The 23,868-nt window shown below is 44.2% G+C and overlaps 1 protein-coding gene across 3 annotated transcripts; it reads right to left on the reverse strand.

Annotated features, from left to right (window-relative positions):
• Positions 1 to 13,812: 13,812 nt before the first annotated feature.
• Positions 13,813 to 22,631, reverse strand: LOC136483581 (protein PSK SIMULATOR 1-like). Of its 3 annotated transcripts, none has more exons than XM_066480696.1 (16): positions 22,493 to 22,631; positions 22,132 to 22,339; positions 18,556 to 18,811; positions 18,137 to 18,362; positions 17,909 to 18,059; positions 17,627 to 17,818; positions 17,218 to 17,525; positions 17,046 to 17,138; positions 16,834 to 16,930; positions 16,635 to 16,737; positions 15,879 to 15,973; positions 15,631 to 15,804; positions 14,741 to 14,848; positions 14,578 to 14,654; positions 14,382 to 14,423; positions 13,813 to 14,282 (listed from the first exon to the last, which is right to left on the reverse strand). In XM_066480696.1, exons 1-16 carry the CDS (start codon positions 22,501 to 22,503, stop codon positions 14,090 to 14,092), a joined length of 2,334 nt encoding a protein of 777 aa, XP_066336793.1. In that variant the 5' UTR covers positions 22,504 to 22,631; the 3' UTR covers positions 13,813 to 14,089. The 3 variants fall into 3 exon arrangements, with proteins under 3 accessions (XP_066336793.1, XP_066336795.1, XP_066336794.1); XM_066480698.1 differs by lacking the exon at positions 22,493 to 22,631 and adding an exon at positions 22,388 to 22,475 and having other exon boundaries at positions 22,132 to 22,271; XM_066480697.1 differs by having other exon boundaries at positions 13,814 to 14,282; positions 22,486 to 22,556.
• Between the last annotated feature and the right edge of the window lie 1,237 nt (positions 22,632 to 23,868).

Raw genomic sequence — 23,868 nt, forward strand, 5'->3', positions numbered from 1 at the left:
CTGGAGCAAGACTAGTCTTTATTGAGCTGGTTGATGACCAGCGTGGAGTCCCCGTAAACCATGACAAGTTTGACGCCGAGCTCAACGGCTATACAGAGTCCATGGAGACATGCTTCATATTCTACGGCGTTGTTGGAGGCCGAAAAGTGTATCCGGAGAATATATCGGAGCTTATCCTTGGTTGGCGTAATAAATAGGATGCCTGCACCAGCACCATTGATGTTAAGGGCATCGTCAAAGTACATCACTAGTGCTCAGGGCAGGTGGCGGCGATGGGCTCTTAGATCTTGGTCCATTCAGCGACGAAATCAGCGAGCACCTGAGACTTGATGGTAGGCCTACTTCTGAATTCAATGGAGTAAGTGCCGAGCTCGATAGCCCACTTGATGATACGGCCATTGGCCTCTTTGTTGCGGAGGATGTCCCCCAGAGGGAACTCAGTGACCACAGCAATCTTGTAATACTTGAAGTAGTGACGGAGCTTGCGCAAAGTAATCAGGACGGCGTATAGCAGCTTCTAGACTTGAGGATAACGAGTCTTGGGCTCGTTAAGAACCTCGCTGATGAAATATACTAGACATTGCACCTTATAGGCGTGTCTAGCCTCCTCGCGTTCGACCACGATGGCTATGCTGACGACACGAGAAGTAGCGGCGATGTAGATCAGGAGGGTTTCATCTAGCCGTGGCGCCGTCATGATCGGAGGCTTTGTTAGGAACAACTTGAGCTGCTCGAAAGCTGTGTCTACCTCCTCTGACCAGGAAAAGCGCTCAGAGGCCTTGAGGAGTTTGAAGAAAGGTAGCCTTTTTTCGCTGAGGCATGATATGAAGCGACTTAAGGCAGCCATGCAGCCTGTAAGCTTCTGTATATCCTTGACGCATGTTGGCTGTTTCATGTTGGTGATGGCGGAGACCTTGTCAAGATTGGGCTCGATGCCTTGTGCGCTAACAATGTAGCCCAGGAGTATACCGGATGGAACTCCAAAGATGCACTTTGAAGGGTTCAGGTTCCATCGGTACCTTTTTAAGTTGGCAAACGTTTCTTTGAGGTCGACGATAAGATCATCGGCGGTCTTGGACTTAACAACCACATCGTCAATGTAAGCTTCGACATTGTGGCCAATCTATTGATCGAGGCACATCTAGATAGCCCTTTGATAAGTCACCCCGGCGTTCTTGAGTCCGAAGGACATGGTGGTGTAGTAGTACGCACCGAAGGGCGTGATGAATGACATCTTGATCTGGTCTTCTTCCTTAAGGGAGATCTGGTGATAGTCAGAGTAACAGTCAAGGAAGGAGAGCAGTTCACAGCCGGCGGTGGAGTCTACAACCTCATCTATCTAAGGCAAACTAAAGGGGTCTTTAGGGTAGTGTTTGTTAAGATCGGTGTAATCAACGCATATTCTCCATTCTTTATTCTTTTTTGGAATGAGAATAGGGTTTGCTAACCACTCAGGATGATACACTTCTTTTATGAATCCGGTAGCTAAGAGCCATTTTATTTCTACCCTAATAGCCTCCTTCTTGTTTGGTGCGAATCGGCGGAGTTTCTGCTTGATCGGTTTGGCGGTCGGCGAGACATTCAAGGAGTGCTCGATCATCTCCCATGGTACCCCTAGCATGTCTGCAAGTTTCCAAGCAAACACATCGGCGTTGGCACGTAGGAAGGAGATGAGCACGCTTTCCTATTTGGGGTCAAGGTGAGCCCCAATCTTCACGGTCTTGGAGGGGTCGTCGAGGCCGAGGCCGACCTCCTTGATTTCCTTGGACTTGGCAGAGGCACGAGGAGGTTCTAGCTCTAGGATCTCCATGTCATTGGCGGGCACCATCTTGGCTTTGGTGACCACGCTAGCTATCTGGATGGAGAGGTCGGTAGCTTCAGAGAGCGAGACTCTCTGTCTCGCAGGCATAGGCGATGGAGAGATTGGCCCGCAGGGCCAGTACTCCTGCAGGCAAAGGCATCTTCAACACTAGATACGCGTAGTGCGGTACAACCATGAACTTGGCCAGAGCTGGCCGGCCAAGTATGGCATGGTAGGCGGTGTTGAAATCCACGATGTAGAAGTTGATGTGCTCGACACGGTAGTTGCTTGCCATGCCGAACTGTACTGGTAGGGTGATCTCTCTAAGCGGTTTGGAAGCCCTGCCAGGTACCACACCCCAAAAGGAGGAGTCAGAGGGTGTGAGATCTGCTAATCCGAGGCCCAGCTCCTTTAGGGCTCCGGCGAAGAGGAGATTCAGAGCGCTCCCACCGTCGACGAGCACTTTTCTAAAAAGCACCTTCTGGATGGTTGCGTCAAGGACGAGGGGGAAACGCCCTATGTAGGGAATGTCTGCCCACTGGTCGGCCCTGCTAAAGGTGATGGGGACCTCGGACCATGGGCGATAACTGGGGTTGGTGGCGGCGTCCTCCGTAATGACGGTGACCATCCGCCGTGCGGTGAGCTTCCGTTCTCTTCTGCTCTCGGTGGAGGCAAGGCCCCTGAAGATGGTGGCAACCACCTTGTCGTGGTCCTAAAAGACATTGTTATTGCCCCCAGGTGGTCAGCGACCTCTGGCTCTATCGTTGGTGTCGTCGTCTAGCTTTTTGTCCTGGAACTCCTTAGCCAAACCGAGGCAGTTCTTCATCTTGTGCTTGGCGTTCTTATGGAGAGGGCATGGGCCATCGAGGATCTTTTTGTACTACTCATCGTAGTTGCGCTTGGCGCGAGGTTCATTGATGGCAGCGACAATGTGGTCTGGCCGGTGGCGGTGATTTTGACCATCCTTGGGTCCTTCTGGCCGATCACGGTCGCTGTCATGATGGTAATTGCAGTCGTCGTGGCGACGGTCGTTGTGGCGGTGGTCGTCGGGGCGGTTGTTGTAGCGGCGTGTTGGGCGATGAGTGCCTGCATCCTCATTGAAGCGCACCTCGGCTTCCTTGACGTCGGTGTACTGGTTGGCGGTTGTGATCATCTCGTAAATCCCAGTGGGCGACTTGCGGTTGAACTTGGAGCGAAGCTCGCGGTGATGGAGTCCTCGGATGAAGGCGGTGATGACCTCGACTTCCGTGATGCTTGGAATAGAATTCCTCATCTCGGAAAAGCATCGGATGTAGCTGCGGAGGAGCTCGGATGGCTTCTGGTTGATGCGGTTGAGATCATGCTTGGTTCCCAGTCATGTACATGTAGCCATATAATTGTCGGTGAAGACTTTTTTCAGCTCATCATAGGATCCGATGGAGTCTGGGGCAAGGCTAGTGAACCAGTTCATGACGGTTGGCGCGAGCATGATAGGAAGATAGTCCGCCATGACACTGGTGTCTCCTCCGGTGGCGCGAACAACAGTGGCGTAAGCCTGTAACCACCGTGTTGGATTCATCCTCCCCTCGTAGGGCTCGACCCCAGTGATTTTGAAACCACGGGGCCACTGAAGTGTTTGGAGCACCCTTGTGAATGCTGGGGGCCCCTCAGGGTTGTCGGCGCCATCGTCTGCAAAGTTGCCACCAGCGAGTGGCTCGAGAGCTGAGTCCGGGTTACCATACTCTTGCTCGTACTCCTGGCGGCGGTGTACTTCGTCTTCATGGCAACCAAAGCGGCGTTCGTCAATACATCGTCGAGCATCTTGGAGATTGTTGAGGTGCACCCGGACGTCCTGGTCAACCTCCTGGTTGTGTTGGCGGTGGTGTTCGATGCGGTTGCCCCTAGCTCCACCCTGGATGGGTTGCTTGTCGTCACGATGGTGGTCGATGAAGCGACTTTGGCGGCGATCGGTTCTTGTGGCGACTGATCGACGAATCGAAGTGGTGGAGTATGAAGGTCTCTGATCCTGGCAGATCTCATTGACCTGGCAGTGCGCTGCTTTAAGCATGGCGGCGACCTTGGCGAGCTCAGGCGTCTGCGGGAGGCAGGCGAGCTCGTTGGCGACCACTGCCAGATTAGCGCTTGGAGTCTTGAAGATGTCATGGCCGTCAACATGGAGGAACTCTTCGTCGAGGTTGCGTTGGAGTGGTACTCCTTACGAGTCAAGCTGCTGCTCGGCCCTCGCAAGGACATTCTTGTTTGCTCGGCGTTGTGCGCAGTTGACGTTCTAGTTTTCACGAGCGGCGCATTCCTCCTCAGTCTCACCGTTCTGAGGGGGGCTGTCGACGCTGACGTTGAAGATTGTGCCACCATAGAAAGGAGGGAGAGGAAGTTGCTCGGTGAAGGTTTCGGCGAGGGTCTCCGTAGAGCCTTGGGACTCAAAGTCTGGATTCTCCTTCGGGATGGTCTAGAGGGACACTCCAGAGCGTCAGCCGATGTGGAGCATGTTGATGGCCGACGAAGGCTGGTCGGCAATCTGGTCGGCGAGAGGGTGGATGCCTCCCACCTAGTCGGCGAATTTGCCCCTTAGGGTGTCTCGGAAGGTGGCGGCGGTGTTGGCAAGCCCGAAGGGCAAAGCTGCAACTCCTAGAATCTTTCGAGCAGCCTCTGGTAAATCTGGATCGGTAGGTGGTCGGCGCTAGACCAGAGTGTCTAGAGCCGATTCGGCGATGGAGAGGCAATCAGCAAGCTTCAGATCAACCCGATCGATAGATGCGATAAGATCATCATTGTTAATCTGCCTCCTCTGGTAGCGAGGAAGCGAGTGGTGAGTCGTTGATGAAGGCGACCTCGGAGGCGGTTTCAAGATCGGATCTGCTATCGTAGGTGCGGGGGTGATCGGCGCAGAATCGATCTGTGCTGACTCAAGGAGCTCTCCAACTCCGTCAACGTTGATGATCCACAAGATCGATCCGAACATGAAAATCTAGCCGGGCTGTGGGAGGGACGAAGAGCCTATGGAAAAAGCCATCTTGTTTGATAGGGAAGCAGCACACAATCCCCTACCTAGTGCACCAACTGTCGATAGAATATCGTCGGCAGTCCTCTAAGGGGTATCCCACGAAGGTAGATTGATCGGCAGAGTAGCGTGAGATCAAGAACAAGAAGGCAACAGAGACACACAAGTTAGACAGGTTCAGGCCATCAGTATGACGTAATACCCTACTCCTGTGGTCTATTGGTTTGTATTAGCTATCATATGATATTGCGTGAGTTTGGAGGGGGTCCCTGCCCGCCTTATATAGTTCAGGGAGCAGGGTTACAAGTCGGTTAGATCTGAGAGATAACCAGAAAGTAATAACTGATTACAGGAATCTTGGGATCATACATATCCTAACAGATCTCGTAGTATCTTTAGGATATCTTCCAGATGTCTTATGGGAGGTGCCGAGCAGAGTCGTGCCCCACAAGGCTTCGTCTTGTGGGCTGGGCCGCCCCTAGGGGCGCAGCCCATGTGGTCTGCCGTAGGTATCCGGGGTCGTACCCCCCACAGAGACCAAACTCCTTTTGAGCTCTTCTAACAAAAGTCTTTACTTTGTCTCTAACTTGATACTTATCAAACAAGAAAAATACCCAAGTGAAACGGGAATAATCATCAACAATAACAAGACCATATTTGTTACCCCCGATACTTAGGTAGGCGACCGGTCCAAAGAGATCCATGTGTATGAGCTCCAATGGTTGCGTCGTGGTCATGGTGCTCTTTGGTGGGTGAGGTACGCCAACTTGCTTTCCGGCTTGACAAGCGCTACATATCCTATCTTTCTCAAAGTGAACATTTGTTAGCCCAAAGATGTGTTCGTTCTTTTGAAGTTTGGCCAAGTTCCTCATCCCAACATGGGCTAGTCGGCGATGCCAAAGCCACCCCATGCTAGATTTTACCACTAAATAAGTCTCAAGATTAGCTTTACTTTAATTGAAATCAACTAGGTAAAGCTTGTTCTTTAAATGACCTATAAAGACAATAGAAGAATCCTTCCTTCTAAGGACTTCCACACCCTTATCCATAAAGAGATAATTGAAGCCCATCTCACACAATTGAGAAACGGACAACAAATTGTAACCTAATGAATCAACATGTAAAACATTTGTAATTGAATGCTTAAGGGTTATAGCAACTTTACCGAGACCAATCACATCCCCTTTAGAGTTGTTTCCAAAGAGAATATTTTCATTTGAGTCCATCTTTGGGGTATATGATGAGAACATACTCCTTTCTCTGGTCATATGATTTGTACATCCACAATCAAGCACCCAACTTGACCTACCGGAGGAGTATGCCTGCAAAACAGATTTAGTTGCTCGATTTAGGTCCCCCATTTGACTTGGGGCCTTGCATGTTAGTCACAATAAATTTAGGAACCCAAATAGAAGTATTCCTATACATGTTGGCTTCCTTTCCAACATATTTGGCAACCACTTTTCCACTGCTATTGTTCCTTAAAACAAAACACGAAGTCAAGCTTTGTGAGGTGGTTGAAACTTTGGTTGATAGGCATACTTGTTCATAGTGCCCCAGACTGATTCCTTTGGCTTCTACTGAACCTGTTTCTGCTGGAATACCTTCTTCTTGGGCTTAGTTTGATTAGGGGCAGAATTGGTAACCTTCCCATTTTTGCAAGGAGCAGCACAACCAGCCTTCACTGCGGCACTGCCGCTATCTATGCAGGCTGATCTATACCAACTCTTTCCTTCCTCTCAAACTTGACACACTCATAGCCATTTATGATCTTTATTCCATTTGTCTTGGCTTCTGCAGTGTGCCCAAGCCCATGCTTGATTGAGGGGTGTCTCCCTTGCTTGAATTGAGACACTTTTGGATTATTTGCCTTCTTGTCACTTACTTGAGCCTTACCACTCAAGCAACCCTTATCAATGATCTTATTGAGTCTAGCAATTTCTTTTCTCATTGACTCCATGTTTGCAAGGTTAGTGGAATAAGCATTCAAATCAATATGTAACATTTTCCACAACCTTGACTAGTGGAGGTAGTAGAGGCATCCTTTGCCTTAGAGGAATGTGAGTTGCTGTCCCAAAGAATGTTATATTGCAGCTCAAGTTCTTTGTGCTTTTTATCTAAGTCACAATACCTCTTCTTGAGAGCAATATTTTCTTTCTTTGTGATAGCATGGTCCCCTTGTTCTTTGGCCAAGGCCTTGCGCAAAGATTTCACCTCACTTCTCTCTAATGCAAGAGCTTCTTTGCTAGCAATATAGAGATCCTCTTATTAGATAAGAGTCTCTTCTCTAGATTCTAGCTCGGCTTGGACACTCTCTAAATCCTCCATTAGCTTAGTGATGAATAATTTGGTCTTTTCATCCAAATTTTTAGTTATCATGTTTATTTCTTCATCACTAGATTCATCATCACTAGAGCTATCACTAATATCACTACTAGAGATATCACTAGAAGGTGGAGGTGGAGGAGCTTTGGCCTTGGATTTAGATTTTACCTTCTCACCCTTTGCCATAAGACAAATATGAGGGGAGTAGTAGTCATCATCGGACATGTTGGTGAAGAGTCTTGGTGAAGAAGATGGCTCATGGATAGCAATGGTTGCAACTTTCTCATCTTCTTCACTTGAGCTTTCTTTAGTTGAGTCCCATTCATGCCCAATGTGAGCCTCTCCCATGTACTTCTTGCTCTTTCTATGGTCGGCCTTCTCCTCTTTCTTATCCTTCTTGTATTTGTTGTCCTTGATCTCATATGGACACTTGGCAATGAAGTGATTGGTGCTTCCACAATTGTAGCATGTCCTCTTTTTCTTGTTTGGAAAGCTTCTCTTTACTACCTTGTAGCCTTGCTTCTTTAGCCCCTTGTGATACCTCCTCATAAAGAGAGCAACATCATCCACTTTTTCGTATTGGTCATCATCATGTTCACTCTCACTAGAGGATGAGGTGGTCTCTACTCTTTCTTGAACTTGCTTGCTTGCTTTGGGTTTGCTAGTTGAAGCTTGCTTGTTGGTCTTGGACTTGCTAGTAGAGCCTTGCTTGCTTGATTTGTTGGCCTTGAGAACTACATCCTTTTTTATCTTGATGCCTTCTAGCTTTGCTTGCAATTCTCCAAGCTTCTTCCTCTCATTTGCTTCTTCTCTTTGCATATCAAAGGTCAAGATCCTCCCAAGTACATCATTTGATGTGAAGTACTCAAACTTCTTCTTATCTCTAATTAAAGTGACTACGGTCTTATTTCTAGGTGAATAAGCTTACAATATAATCTTGACAACTTTATGATCATCTAGCTCATCACAACCATAGCCTCTAATATTGCCCACCATTGTCAGTAACCTATCAAACATCTCTTGTGGCCCTTCTCCATCCAAGATAGCAAATCGATGGAGCTTGGACATCAACAAATCAATTCTTGCCTTTCTCACTTTGTCAATTCCTTCATGTGCAAGATGCAAAGTATCCCAAATTTGCTTGGCAACATCCACACCAATCACTCTATTGTACTCATCACCATCCAAGGCACTAAGTAGCACACTAGTAGCTTGACCATTGAGGTGGATGATTCTCATTTCATCCATTGTTGGATTCTTGGGATAAACAGGTGGCTCAAATCCATTGCAAACAACCTCCCAAATTCTGGGATGAAGACCTATAAGATAGGCTCTCATCAAGTGTTTCCATCTGGCAAAGTTAGTCCCATCGAAATGAGGTAACTTGCCCGCGGGCACATTGATGAAAGACTTGTGATCATGGTTAGTCATAGACATAGAAGAATAGTTAAAGGATACGGCAGCATATTTATTGTCGTCATTCTTCTTGCCCTTTCCTTTCTTATCCTTCTTGCTATGTACTTAGTAGGACTCATCATCATCACCATCTTTGGAGCTGCTAGATAGCTCACTTGAGGAAGCATTGGAGGCTTTTGCTTCTTGTTCCTTCTTCTTTCTTGCTTCTCTTCTTTTTCTTCTAGCTTCTCTCTTGAGTCTTCTTTCTTCTTTTCTTACTTTCTTCTCTTCTAACCATTGCTGCTCCTTCTTCTTCTTTCTTGCTTCTCTTTTCTCTTTTCTAGCTGCCCTTCTTCTTCTTTCTTCTTCATTTTGAGCTTTTTCGGCATCGGTTGCCTCTAGCTGAGGGAGCGTGGAGTTGCTCGCTGTAGAGGCGCTAAGCTCACTACTATCGGTGTCATATAGCCCAACGTCCTTTGGATCGACGTTGATGGGCTTCACAACACCGGATCCTCCCCCGGGCTCCATGCCTCACGCAGTGAAGTGCACACAAGGTAACCTTGCTCTGATACCACTTGTAGGATCTCTGGTACGCCTAGAGGGGGGTGAATAGGCCTATAATAATTCAACTCAAATTGAAGTCAAATTCACCAGCGGCACTGTCGCTCTTTGAGCATGGCACTACCGCACCTGTAGGAGAGATTAGGTTCACAGTTCAAAATCTACCCAACAAAATTTAGATTGGGTAAATTTCTTAGCTTGCTGTAGGGTGGTAGATCATAGATCGACAACTAAAAGTGGTGGGAACACCACACACAAGTAGATCGGCCTCAATCCTAGAAATCACATCAATAACAACAAGAGCACAAGTGTAGCAACACAAGCACAGGATGACACAAGGATTTATCCCATGGTTCAGCTCGCCACCAAGGCTTGCCTAAGTCTACGTTGTTGAGGTATACCACTAAGGCTTAGGGATTTGCAACCCTACCTTGTTCTCAAGTCAAGAGAGTGAACTCTTGAGATGAGGGGTGATTTTACTTGCTGCAAGAGGTGGTTACAAACCTCCTGGGGCTACCACACAAGTTGGCAAGCTCACCGGGCGATGCTCTAGCTGGCTAGGAGCCAAGCTCTAAGAGTAACAAACATAACCGCTGACCAAAACGTGAACCAAGTGCTCTTTAGAGTTTGGAATCAATGGATATGCTCTCTTATCAAGTTGTGGACCCTTATCCCTCAAGGATTGATGGGGAAATCAATGGATTTGCTTGGGGGCTTGAGGTCAACAATAGAGTGAGAGAGAGAGAGAGAGAGCTCCTACTCTGTTTTGAGTGTGCTGAAGTGAGGGAGAAGGGAGCAGGTTGGTTCATTCCACTTGGGAAAGAAAGGGAAAGGTATATATATACCCCCAGGCCCCAACGGTCACTTAAATCATAGATCAGGTGAAAAAGAAAAGGTATATATACCCCCAGCCCCCAACGGACATTGCACCCAATAGGTCAGGTGAGACAAGGTTCGCAGCCTTGAGGTAGGGCGAGACGAGGCCGCCACCAAAGGGTTGGGAGATCCGAAGCCCACGACCAAAAGGTCGAGCGAGCTAGAGCCTGCGACCTTGGGGTCAGGCAAGACAAGGTCTACGGCCTTGGAGTCGGGCGAGCCGGAGCCCACGACCTTGGGGTCGGACAAGACGAAGCCCGCAACCAAAGGGTCAGGCGAGACGGAGCCCGCGACCTAAGGGTTGGGCGAACTAGAGCCCGCACCTAAGGGGTCGAGCGAACCGGAGCTCGCACCTGAAAGCTCTAGTTTGGTTTTGGTGAATTGATGAAATCCTAAGTGCTAACCTAGTTTATCAAAGTGATTATGAGATAGGTGGCACATTCCAAGTGGTGGAGCAAATGAAGATCATGACATGATGATGGTGATGCCATGGTGATGAACAAGTGCTTGGACTTGAAAAGAAGAGAGAGAAAAACAAAAGGCTCAAGGCAAAGGTATAAGTGGTAGGAGCCATTTTATTTCGGTGATCAAGACACTTAGCAAGTGTGATCACATTTAGGTTCGATAGCCGTACTATTAAGAGGAGTGAAACTCGCATCGAAATATAGTTATCAAAGTGCCACTAGAGGCTCTAACTCATTGCATATGCATTTAGGATCTAGTGGAGTGCTAACACCCTTGAAAATGTTTTATGAAAATATGCTAACACACATGCATAAAGGTGATACACATTGTGTTTAGCACTTAGGAGCAAGGGTTCAAAACTTCACCGGCGGACAGTCCGACGGTGCCACCGGCGCCCTGTACAGAAAAGACAGGGTTTCATAGAGTGGACCGGACGCTGGCCTCAACTAGACCGGTGCGTCCGATCAGTGGAAGCAGCGAAGACACTAGCCTCGGTCTTCGACCGAATGCTGGGTCACTTGATGATCGGACGTGGAGTGGGTGCGCCTGGTCCCGCTGATGTGGCAGCATAGAGAAGAGGAGAAAGGACCGGACGCTGATGCTGTGCCGATCGTGACCGACCGAACGCGTTCGGTCGCAGTTGAGCAGCTCTAGGAGCTCTCTGGACTCGACCAGACGCTACCCCTCCTACGTCCGGTCATGATCGAACTGACGCGTCCGATTACAGTTGAGCAACTCTGGGAGCTCTCTGGAAACGACCAGACTCGACAATGGTGCGTCCAGTCTTAGCACTGTGCTGTGTCTGGTCCTGACTTAACCGTTGAGATCGGGTGCTCAGCATTTGAAGTAAGGGATGACGTGGTGGCCATCCGTTGACCGGACACTGGTAGGGTGCGTCCGGTCGTTCTAACCGGTGCGTCAGGTCGCCCCGTTTTTCAGTGAACAGAGGAGCCAACGGCTCTATTCATGGGGGCTCTCTATTTAAGCCACATGGACGGCTCAAGCTCACTCTCTTGGCCATTTGCATTGACATAGCAACCTTGGGAGAGCTTGTTAGTTTGGTTAGTGTGGCTCTTTAGTTAGCCTTTGAGAGCACACTAACTTAGTGTAGTGACATAGCCATTGTGTGGATAGAAACTATATAAACTAGAATTGTGGTAGGTGGCTTGCATTTTAGTAGGCTAGCGCGACACTTGCTTCGTCTCATAATTATCTAACCGGTTTGCTAAGTGTTGTTGTAGAAATTTTTAATAGGCTATTCACCCCCCTCTAGCCATTAGGACCTTTCAGCACCCCGCAAGACACTAAGGATAATAGTGAAGTGTAGACTGTCTTGGCTGTGAATCTGAGGATGCATGTGGTTGTTTGAGCACTTGGTAGCACAGATTAGCTTAAGCATTGTGCCCTCTTTATAGTACGGCTTTTCCTATACTCAAATTCAATATATAAAAGAATTTAAACCTCATTTGAGTTTGAAGCCATCTATATTTGTAGTTGGGGGCTCCTCCGTTTCGTGTAGCATCCTCGAATATAAATTCTCTGCTTATCTTCTCGATAAATCTCATTGGTTCTATAATTCCGAGGTCATTATCACCAAAACCCATAATTAAGGCTGATTGCACTTTCACTAACGCCTGCTGTTGCCGAGCAACTGATCGGACGCGTCCGGTCCACATAGGGCCGCGTCCGGTCACCTCTGCCGAGCTTGTTTCTTTGCGATCTTGCGTCTGGCTTGGTTCTCATCTTCGTGCTTGGACTTTGCTTGATATCTTGGGTCTTCTCTTGTGCTTTTAGGGTCTTGCTTATGGTGTTGATCGTGGGATCATCATGTCGCCTTCGTTCAAGTCACGCCTTGCACCCTATTGAACTATAAAACAATTACTTGCAAATTCATTAGTCCAATTTGGTTGTGTTGGTCATCAAACACCAAAATCAAAAGTAAATGAGCCTAGGGTCCATTTTCCTTACACCGAGCATGGAGCGATGAGGCGGAGTGGGCGTGGCGGAGGATGGAGCACGGTGCGGCGGCAGACGTGGCGCGGCTCGATGCGGGATGGGTGCGCCACCGCGAGGCGGCTTGGGGCGGGCAGACGGTGCGGTGAGCCGTGACAAGCGAAGCAAGGAGTTGGGGATTCTGTCGGGTGTCGCAGTATAGATGGAGTAGATAGAGGAGAGTGTAGATGGGCCTGTTGGGCCGATTGCTGTGCTGGAGTGAGCGCGAAGCAAAGCGTCCGATTTTTTTTAAGATTCCGGACGTATGTTCTATAGCATTACCGCATATGTAAACTTGAATCTCTAAACCGACTATCAAGACTATTTTGGATTTAGCTGTGAACTATAAAAAAAAAATTTGAGCTATGTGCTCTAAGCTGTTTGGTTAAGCAAGTACAAAACCTACCCTCTCTCTATCTCCGTTGAAACAACTATGAAACATCTTGCTGTAAAAAAAATCTCTATTTCCACCCATTTCGAAAAGCAGAAAGCCAAAAGTCAAAACTATACTACATGAAAACAACTGTTTCTAAAAAAGCAGCTTTAAATATCATCTGTTTGGTTGGCTTTTTGTGTTTTGGCAGAAGAAGCATTTTTCATAAATTCAATCACTATGGAACGGAAGGTGTACAAAATTCTACCGTTCAGGGATGGAAGTTCCGAAATAGAGTTGAGGCCTAGTCTTGTTCTTTTCCTTTTGTTTGAACCTTGTGTTTGTCTTTTGTTTATCCTCTTTTAAAAGAGTTGAGCTTGATTGTACACATCTTCGGAACGTAGAGGCAAGAATCTCGTTACATTATCTAAAAAAACATCCTTGCTTACCAAGCAAAAGGGGTATCTCATCGTGTTCACTTGTACACACAATGGTGCCCAGTTATGGCCTTATTATGGATGCACTCACCTCTGTAAATTAGCCTTTACCTTTAAGGCCCATTTCTATAAGACGTTTAAGTTAATCAAGCAGTTACAAAAAAGAAGATGAAGACTTAGCGTCTGTGTTGAGTGTGCAAGAGCTGAGACATACAAAAACAAGAAACTGCAAGAACTTCAGCTGCAAAAGTTGTGTATTTCCTCTTAGGGGCGTTTAGATCCTTTCATTTTGGAGGAATTAGAATCTACTTGATGGATTAGGCTATTTGACTTGAAATTTGAGATTCCATAACTTTCTAGAGTTCTCATATGAGTCATATAAGCCTATCTCAAATTTATAGGGTGAGAGATGAAAATTGATTTATAGATCAACATGCTATGCTTATACTCTTCAACTTATAGCACGCTCTCCAACTCGTTTCACTAAAGTAGAAATGCAACATATAAGCATCTCCCTTACATGGCTAACAATAGCATACAAATACATTCCATATACAATCATATTAGCTTAATTAATATGTGCCTAAATTATAATTTGTTAGAATGAATTCAATTCCAACAATCCAAACGGGGCCTTATAGATAATGTGCGGACGTCTGGATTAAACAACTTTAAAAGTTGATTCACAAAAAAAAAACAATTTTAAAAGTTCCAGCGGAAAGAAAACCTCAATTGTTCATTGCATTTTGACCAGTGGAATGGACCAAATTACCTTCTAAAAATGCTTAAAGGTCCAACCTTATTAAAATTTGGTGAATACATATCCAAGGAAAATGGAAGGTCTTGTTCACCCATAGTAAGTCTGACTAGCAAACAAGACGATGCAGACCCCGAATTAGGTCCAGGATGTAACCTTCAGTCCTCTGCTTATCAGCGTAGTACAATGTCTCTATCTTGTTCACCACATGCCTTTGAATGGCAGAGGCACCAGCAATGGTCTGACGTTCTTCTTCTCCAGGCCAATGTGGTTCCTCAACATCTATATCCTCTGGCATCACCCTGATACAGGAAATCATGGGCAATCAGTGTCTAAGAACAAAAAACTCACCTTGCAAACATTGCATAACAATATGAGGGATGAGGGTTGTGTTCACGCACATGTTCATCCATTCACCGAATGCCCCATTCTTGTAGTACAATCTGTCCATACAGAAAGCAATTAGGTATTTAGATGTACATAGCACACACTCTGTTATAAGGATGGTTTGAGGCAATACTAGAACTCTAAGGAAGTTATCTGCAGTGGTATTTCAGGTGTATATAGCACCCATTAATTAAATAGAGCATAAAGTACATTGTGGATTCTGCAACTGGCACAAGCCACTGAAGTATACTGTCCATTTCAGCTCTGACCTCTGCTACTGTCATCGTCTACAAGCCATTACAAAGATCAGAATGAATGAACAATACTGTTTAGGTGATAAATATGTTGAGATGTTAAGATCAGAATGAGTTACTTTCTCTCGGCGACAACAATCTCGCAACTTTGATTTGATGCATGGAGGCAGTGCCTGGTACAATGCATCCCTAGCTTTGTAAGAAACAGCCGCAGGTGAGGTCAATACCTGAAAATGACCAAGTCATTAAAACATAAGAGAATATAAATCCAGGAAAGTTCTCGGACAACGTTGGAATACTGCTTCTGCTTCCCAACATGTTCTTGAGTGACCCTATTTTCTGAAATAACTCTTTCACCATTCTGTTTTTTGTCATGGCCACCATCTGGAAGATGGCCGGGTGGCATTGCTGCATCAGTTTTGTTGGAGCTGAGGTCTAAGATCATAGATGAGAAGGATGAACACAAGAGGGGTCTAGATTGATTGTTTCTTGCTTTCCTTTGATTGATACATCTTATCTCCTTTTATAGAGAAATTTACTTGACTCCTAAGGAATAGATCTAATCTACTACTAACTTGAGAAAGGGAGCGCTACTGAAATGGCTCTGCTACAGTGCCAACCCAGCTGGCTGCTCATAACACTTTTCTTAAGGTTAAAGGTTCTTTTCAAAAATTCAAAATGATCCAAATGTACTCCCTCCACAGATTTATATACGGCTCCGAAGCATTTTAGGATTCAAACTTCATAATTTTGACTAACAATTAGCAATAGTATCCATGTTCGGCAAAACAAAAGGTGCCACTATATTCGATTTGGAGTACTTTCAGTGACTATACTTTTGTACTTACTAGCAATATATGGTAAATGAAAATTGCTAGTCAAAATTCAATTTGAAGAGGCAGGCTTACAAAAATTCAAAGCAGAGAGTAGCAATAGAAGCCTTAAAAGGGTACTTTCACCCAATTATGTTACACTATTATAAACTGATATAAGAAGAACATGTTCATACCAATGTATTTATCTGCAGAATGACATTGGCATAATGCAACGCAAGGCCAGTAGGCCCTAATGTTTGATGAAGGTTGGTCACTGGCGCTACAGATTGATCTCCGTTGTTCTTCAAGAAAGCACTTCTGATCTCAAAATTTAAGAAATACGCAATGTCTACAAGTTTTGCTACAATCTACAACAGAACATAGAGTTGTTAGTCCACAACACAGATAATTTAAACACTTAATATTTACTGTGCTAGATTACATCTTCCATCGTCTTGGTCCAAAGTGATTTATTTCTCAAATTCTTTGCAACCGATCTTTGATGCTTCACTGAACGATGCAAGGTTTGAATCATATCTGCAAACAATTCATGTATGGTTTGAAATCTTTAAAAGTAGATCCCTTTTTCAGTCCATGTGAGGTACAACCAAATTATAATTAGGAAGCTAGAAAATTTAGCAACTAAGTACCCAAATTGCTTTTTAACTCCCATGGGTATAATTTTGTGGTATCTCATAAGGACCATTAAATCAGCTTTAAAAGTTGTATATCTCTCATTGGTATCACTAACAATGGAAGTGTCTAGGTTACATTCAGCCTTTTTCTATGTTTTTTAGACTGACAAAATAGCCCACACAATTGGGTGGCTAGATTTGGGTATCAAGCTGCATGCACCATTCAGTTGAGCTCAAGGCCTAATTCAATAGAGAAAGACAGACAACTCACTTATTTGACACTCCACCTCACTCGAACTCAAGACCTATGGCTCTAATATCATATATATTAAGGTGCATGCACAGCCAATGGGCCCAAAATACCTAAGCCAGTAGAGAAAGACATGTAAATCATTTATACATACTTCCACACTAGGAAAACAAATATATTCCACACTAGGCACGGCATGAATATCATCTCTCTTTGGACAATGAGGAAAAGTTAACTGCGATCCCAAAATGTTTTTCTTTTATAGCATCTTGTCTTATTACATGAAAAATGAATATAAGTGCAAAATACTAACTTCTTTGATCACGCTCAGATCTTCCACTGCCATTATGCTCCATCAATTCGCGCTGAAATCTTTCTACACACTTGTCCAACACAAGTAATTCTCCACGCAGTTCCTGAACAAAGAAAAATTAAAGAAGCAACCAAGTTTCAGTGATTTCTGATGAAGAACGAACTAGAAGATTTGTGATTGTGCCAAGAAATAAACTGACCCATGTATACTTTTCAAGCTTTCTAAGATACTGTATATTGGAAAGCAATTCTCCGTTCAGCAATTTTTTCTGAGTTGTCATCTCTTGATATGTCAACCTATTCATTATCAAGAATAGCATACACAAAACACACAACATAAGGCATCATGAGGTCCTGGAGTCCAGAACTCGATAGTAACTTAGGTGTCATAAATCATAATACTAGGTTTTACCTGTCGAAATACCTAACCAGATTGTGCCAAGAAGGATCTACACACAGATCTCCAAACCGGATAATCTCTGAGCAAAATCGCCTAAACTTCTGTCTGGGCAATTAAAATCAAATTCACATAAGTAAATCTTGAAAACGTACTGGTGATTACAAGCACAGCAAATTCCCATCACCGTATGTCAGCTTCAACAAGAAGAACCAACTGATTGTGATCTTCGGAGATCAGACGACGAACACCTTCTGACCTAAGCACCCCTTCTTTGAGATGCTCCATGCTTTGTTTGGAGATTATTTTAATCAGACTGAAGCTCTTGTCAATTGTATTGGCAATCTCGAAGGCCAGAATACTTATTTTACTTCCTTTGGCAGAGAAGGTGAACAGACTGCTGATATTTGCAGTTTTTGAGGTGGATGATCTATGCAACATTGTGATATGATCCGTAGTCGCAACTGAATAGCCTAACGTACCAATTTCTGTGTCCTGTAGGATGAGGAGGCCATAGATAAAATAGCTCCATGTAATATGGATTTGGTACGTACATTTATTTTTTATGCCTATTAGGGAAGAGCTAGCACACGTACCAATGTATGCTTATTTGTACTCTCTACTGCACTGAGCATTTGAATTATATCCAGCGCAGACGGCCTCTTTTTGGGGTCAGAATCAACACAGTTTAGTCCTATTACAATGCATGTGTTTACTTGTTGACTTTCTGTTTCCAGGGGTATATGCATTGGTGCCTTTTCTAAGTTCTTCCTCCAATTTTGAACAACCTAAAATTGGCACAGTAAATGTGTCAGAACAAAAAATATTTTTGAGATCACACTATGGGAAATCTGTAAAGGCTGTCTAAGTCATCTTACCTTCTTGATGAACCGCTCAAATGGCGCTTCATTACTTGGGGGATAGTCCCTATATCCTGTCATTAGCTCTATAATTATAACGCCCAAACTGAATATATCCGACTTGGTCGATATGAACCCATTTGTCAAGTATTCTGGTGCCATGTATCCACTACATCATAACAAGAAATGCCATCATATTTTAAATTGGATAAGAACACAGCGGATGTCTAAAGAGGATTAGCTTACCGTGTCCCCCCGCGACTTTCAGTGATTATTCGAGACTGTTGTTGGCCAAAGAGTCTTGACATACCAAAATCTGCAATTTTTGGCACCATACCATCATCAAGCAATATATTCTCGGGTTTGAGGTCCAAATGAACAATATGCCATTCCGTGTGAAGGTAATGCAAACCAGAGCAAATTCCTCTAATTATCTGATATCTCATATTCCACTTGAGTCCACAAGATTCATCTGTAGATACAGGTAAATAGAAAAGATATGTGAGGTCATCCAACATATGGGTTGTGGCACCACAATGGCGTGAATAACAGCATTTTGTGCACAAAATATTGTACCATTTGTGCCATACTAAGGTACTTTCAACAGGAGGACAAGAAAAAAAGGACAGCTAGGAAGCATGTCAGAACTCAGAACGCTTGCATACCCGAAAGGTGCTTATCAAGGCTCTTGTTATTTAGGTACTCAAAGCAAAGCAGCCTCTTTCGTATTTCAGCCATGACATATTTCCCGCTTAGTTGAGTTGCCTCCCACCGTGATTCAGCACAGTAGCCTACAAGTTTTACAATATTCTTGTGCTTCAACCCAATTAGATAAATAACTTCATTCTGAAATGGACCATCTTCTAGGTGCATCTCCGAAAGCTTCTTCACAGCAATTGCCTTCCCATTTTGAAGAACTCCCTGTTCAAACTCATATTTGCAATACTGACATTAGCCTTTGAGAATCAAGGAAATGTTTTATATGTATCATATATGCTACTAAAAGGTTCCTACATCCCTACAATACACTGCAACACAGATGCTCCTTACGTGCCACTTATATATTAAAAAAAGGCCTGCCATAACATTGCTTCCAGTTCATTTTTCTGTAATGTTAAGCTTTCCATATTGCCCAAATTGGTCCCACTCCAAGAGACTCTATATATCATTCCTCAATGCTAGGAATAGAGATTTTGGTGAAAAACTACCTTCCAACAGCTTCTCTAAAAGGTTATCCAAATATAACCATATTCTATTCCGGATTTTTCGCTAACTAAAAATAGAAGACGAGAATGACTCTCTGACACACGAGATATAGAAAAACTGTTGGAGAGTGATAAGATATAGAAAGTAATTTTTATGCAAATGACTCTCCAAATGATGATTTAGAGAGTGAGATTTAGAAAGGCTCTTGGAGATGCTAACGTGTCCCACATGTCAGCCCTCTATCAAGTCAAGCATATCTTTTAAATCGGATCTCTGTATGTCAAAACGCAGAGCAAATTAAACATCTATTTCTGGATATGTTCGATTGAATCCAAGAATCGCATATTATTAAGCACAGATTTTGAATTTCAGGAAGTCACTGCATCAATTCACGATGTTTTTCATTGGCCAACTATCTCAATCTGTACCTACAAATGTTTTGACCAAACGATTTGGTAATGGGGTATGGCTCCCACATCGGCCAACCAAAGATAAACTGAACTAGGCCATGAAGTTGGTCACAGAAACAAAATAGACAATGAAGTGGTGGAAATCCTTGGGAGGAGGAAATGAGATTAAGTTCACCTTGAGCGCGATGGAGAGGTGAGGGCATGAGGCAAGGGGTTGCAGCGGGAAAGCGGAGGGAGCTGCAATGGTGACGCATGAGTCTGATGATGAATAAATCGATCGAAGCTGGCGCAACAGAGTGGTGAATCTGCTCGCTGAGACGCGGCGCCGGCGGCGCCGCGGCGGCCGAGGTGGGGTACACTGTCACAGACTGGGCTGGGCTGGGCCTTCGCCCTTTTGGCTAGCCCAGCGCTAATGCGCTTTGTTACCTGTGTCGTGTGCAATCAATGGGGGCTATGGCAGGCGCGCGTGTAGCGCAGTGGCAAGCTCCAGTGGTGGGAGCTGGCCGGCCCGGGTTCGATCCTCGGTTCTTCACCGCTTGCTCCGTGCAAGCCTCACACGCGGACGTTCACAATAGTCAGGGGTTGTGGCTATGGTTGCTTGTAGCATCTTCAATAATACTAAATTTGAGTCTAAATATTGACTTTGAAAGTTGAAACCTTTCTAAAGAGTAATGGATATAAACAATACGCTCCATCAATAGTTTCTTCTATTTGATCCTTATTACAATTATAAAGTACTCCATCCGTCTCTTTCCGTCTCTTTTTAAATATCATTCTCACATATCTTTTTTTGAACGAAAAAAACTATGGGGGAGATCTCGTTCTCACGTATCGACGAGTCAAATATACTTAACTTTGATCAATTACATATAAGAGATTACTAATATTTGTGACGTGTAACGAGTATTATTAGATTAATCATTGAATATATTTTTATAGTATACTTATTTGGAGATAGAAATATTACTAATGTTTTCTATAAATTTAGTATGGCACAAAAATCTAGGCAACATTTAGAAAGGGCTGAGGGAGTACACGTCGTCATTTCCTGTACACACCAAGCCGCAGACTATGGACAACTCACCACTATGGCCGACCATCTCCAACACCCTAGCTCACCCCAAAATTCTCGGAATAAATTTTTCATCGCTTGCTCTATCTCTCAGTATTCTCATATCTGAAAATAGTAGAGATCCAACTTCAAACCTCCTAGGCGGTGACGAATGTCGGGCTAGTGGACAGCCATCCGCCATCACGGCACCATAACTCACACACAGAACCTCCAAAACGAAATCTCCATTACTTGCTTTATCTACTAGTGTTCTTATATATGAAAATAGTGGCCAAGGACTCAATTCTAGTGAAATCTAGGAGAAGGCGGCAGCAGCGGTGGGGGCAACATAGAGTGCCGAGGGAAAAAAGGCATCAAGGGCGCCAACAACGATAAAGAGTATCGGTCGTCCACGAATTTTTTTTTTTGTTGTTGGATGACTCAGTTTTTCCAGGCACAGATAAAACTGGGAGTTAGGATAACAAGATGTTGGAGTGGTGTTCTTTCTATTATATATGCCAAAAATATAAGGTTACGAGTAGATTTAACAAACTATAGGAGATGCTCTTAGTCGGTCTGCAAGCTTACGTGCTGCAGTTAACCCTGTTTTGTTACCCACGAATATCTTTATGCAGGTTGTATACTGCTCAAAGCACAGGTCAAAATGATATAGGGCCTGTTTGGCAGGGCTCCTCCCCAGCTCCGGCTCCGGCTCCTGTGGAGGAGCCCTGCCAAACATTTTTCTAGAGAAGCCATTTTTTAGTGAAAATCAGAGGAGCCAGAGCCGTTTTGAAGGAGCCATAAATTATAGCTCCTCCAAAACGGCTCCGCCTCTTGTGGAGGAGCACCTCAAGAGGAGCCGTGCCAAACACTCCTATATTATCTAGTACATCGTTTTTTTTCTCGTACTAAGTAATGCACACAAATTGATAGGGTCCATAAAAATAAATCTCACCTTTCCAACCTTAATTAAACCATAGAGATAACCACGTGTAAAAAAATATAAGCAATTATTTGGGATATTCAGCATAAACCCTCTACTCTATGGAATCGTGAAAACATTTTAGAAAAACATACTTGATTGAAATAGCTTTCGCTAGATCCCTTATAGGTTTCTGATAGGTTCATATTTGTTGGCATTGACCAATGGCCTCTCTATTCCAAATCCTGGCTCTGCTCTTGATCTTACTAAACACAATTTGCATGTGCAAGACAACCAAATACTAATACTGGTTTCTCTTGTCCTATATAAAACCTAATACACACTAAGACTAGTACAAGCAACCAATCGTACTCTCTATCCACGTCTAATTTTGTCAAGGAAAGGAAGAAATTCAAGGGTTAGTGGCCATAATTTTGCGAACATAAGGTGCGGTCAATCAATCATTGTAGGTTAGTGGCCATAATTTTGCACGCTAAACGACTTTCACACAAAAGATGCCAACAGACAACAACGCGGACACCGACTAGCTCTATGCGAAGTATGCTTGGAGTTGGAGGTGTAATTTTGAGTGCAATATAGAATTAGGAAAACCCACTGTAGAAAAAAAGAAAAGAGAGAAGCAGCAGGGTACCTTGTAAACCACTCCGTACCCACCTCTTCCGACTTCTCGTTCCTGGGAGAAATCTTGCGTGATGGCCTTTAGAAAATCCATCGGCAGACACATCGGCGCCGCACGTGGATCTTGTAGCATGCTCTCCAATACGCTAAAATCTGTAGATTTCGGTAAAAAAGCACGCTTGCGAGCTTCACTGCCACTGCCAGTTATACGGTGAAAAAACCTAGAGGTTCAACAAAGGCAAATCAGAGACCATGTCTCTCGCGCTTACCAGTAAACTTAGGACTCTTTTGAGACAAAACAGGAATTTCACAAGATTTCGAGCAGAGCTGCGTTCCAAACTCATGGCATGTGAAAGAAAAGGCTTACGGAGTACCTTGGGAGCATCTCTCCAGCAATGATGTGTGGCGTGTGCGGCGTCGTCTTCAAGCGTGAGGTGAGGAATGAAACCCAATCGGATGTCTGTGAAAATGGTTCGTGCGAGTGCGAGCCAACTGAACGAAGGATGGATGGACATGAACTAATCGTTGACCCGACTGGCTGACTGACTCCAAGGCTGTGCATACTTTTTTTTTAAGCTTAAGGGTGTGCATGATTGTGATGGCCGAGCTAGCCGAAGACAAGTCTCCCTCTGAAAAAATGATGGCGACTCACCGACTCTGCCTGCTGCTTAATTAGTTAGCACCGCGTAACTAACGAGGGGACTCTGCTGGTGTTCGACGCACATGTAAAAAAGCTCGCGAGGAGCGTAAGCAGACATGGTTCAACCTTTTCGTTACGAGATGCATGCTAGGCATAAGTGGACACAAATACAGTCACATCGTGGCAAACACAATATATAATACGGCAAAAGCAGTATGGGTAGTAGACTTGAGATGAGCAGATCACCAGCGATGGTTGCATAGTCTTTTTAGCAAGGCTTGAGGTGATGAATCCGTTATGTTTTAATTTAGATAAAAAAAAAGACAATTACGACTCCACAATAAAATCACAAGATATCTATACAAGATGATGTCAAATCTAAATTTGAAAGAGAGCAAGGAACTAAACATTTAATTTTTGAGATATTAGTCAGTGGTTTAATTGATGAATCGAGTTTTTTTTTGTTAACAATGGAACGAAGTTCCAGCCTCTACACTTCGAAGAGCATTACAACCAGGAGCACTCAAGCTCAGCTCTCAAAAAAGAGGATAAACAAAAAACAAAACACAAGGTTCAAAGAAAAGGAAAAGAACCAAGACTAAGTTTCAATTCTATTCCAGAACTTCCATCCAAACTTCGTAAAGAACTCCATAATGACTATTTCCAAGATCCAGCAATTGTTCTTGATGTTCAATCTTTCATCTTCTTTATGTAGCAGCGACCATATTTGGATCCAATATGTTGCTCTGGAAACTACCTGCAAAAAGATGTTTGGTTTAGCTTATCATTTCTATTCAATAATCATATAGCCTAACAAATAGCAGTTGTTCCTAATATAATTTGATTTTTGTACTTAGTGCCTGTTTAGTTCCCAAAATTTTGCAAAATTTTTTAAGATTTTCCGTCACATCGAATCTTTGGACGCATGCATGAATCATTAAATATAAATAAAAAATAAAACTAATTACACAGTTTAGACGAAATTCACGAGACGAATCTTTTAAGCCTAATTAGACTATGATTGGACACTAATTACTAAATAACAACGAAAGTGCTACAGTACCATTTTTCAAAAAATTTCGCCAACTAAACAAGGCCTTAGGCCAAAAA

Source organism: Miscanthus floridulus, chromosome 9 (genome assembly GCF_019320115.1).
Source record: "Miscanthus floridulus cultivar M001 chromosome 9, ASM1932011v1, whole genome shotgun sequence".
Lineage (NCBI taxonomy): Eukaryota > Viridiplantae > Streptophyta > Magnoliopsida > Poales > Poaceae > Miscanthus > Miscanthus floridulus.

Excerpts from the sequence above, each read along its gene's own strand:
- LOC136483581 (XM_066480696.1), bottom strand. Across the intron at positions 18,060-18,136 it reads GAAAGTCGCGGGGGGACACG|TGGATACATGGCACCAGAAT; the intron begins GTAAGCTAATCC and ends GTTATGATGTAG. Across the intron at positions 17,526-17,626 it reads GTACAAATAAGCATACATTG|GACACAGAAATTGGTACGTT; the intron begins GTACGTGTGCTA and ends CTCATCCTACAG.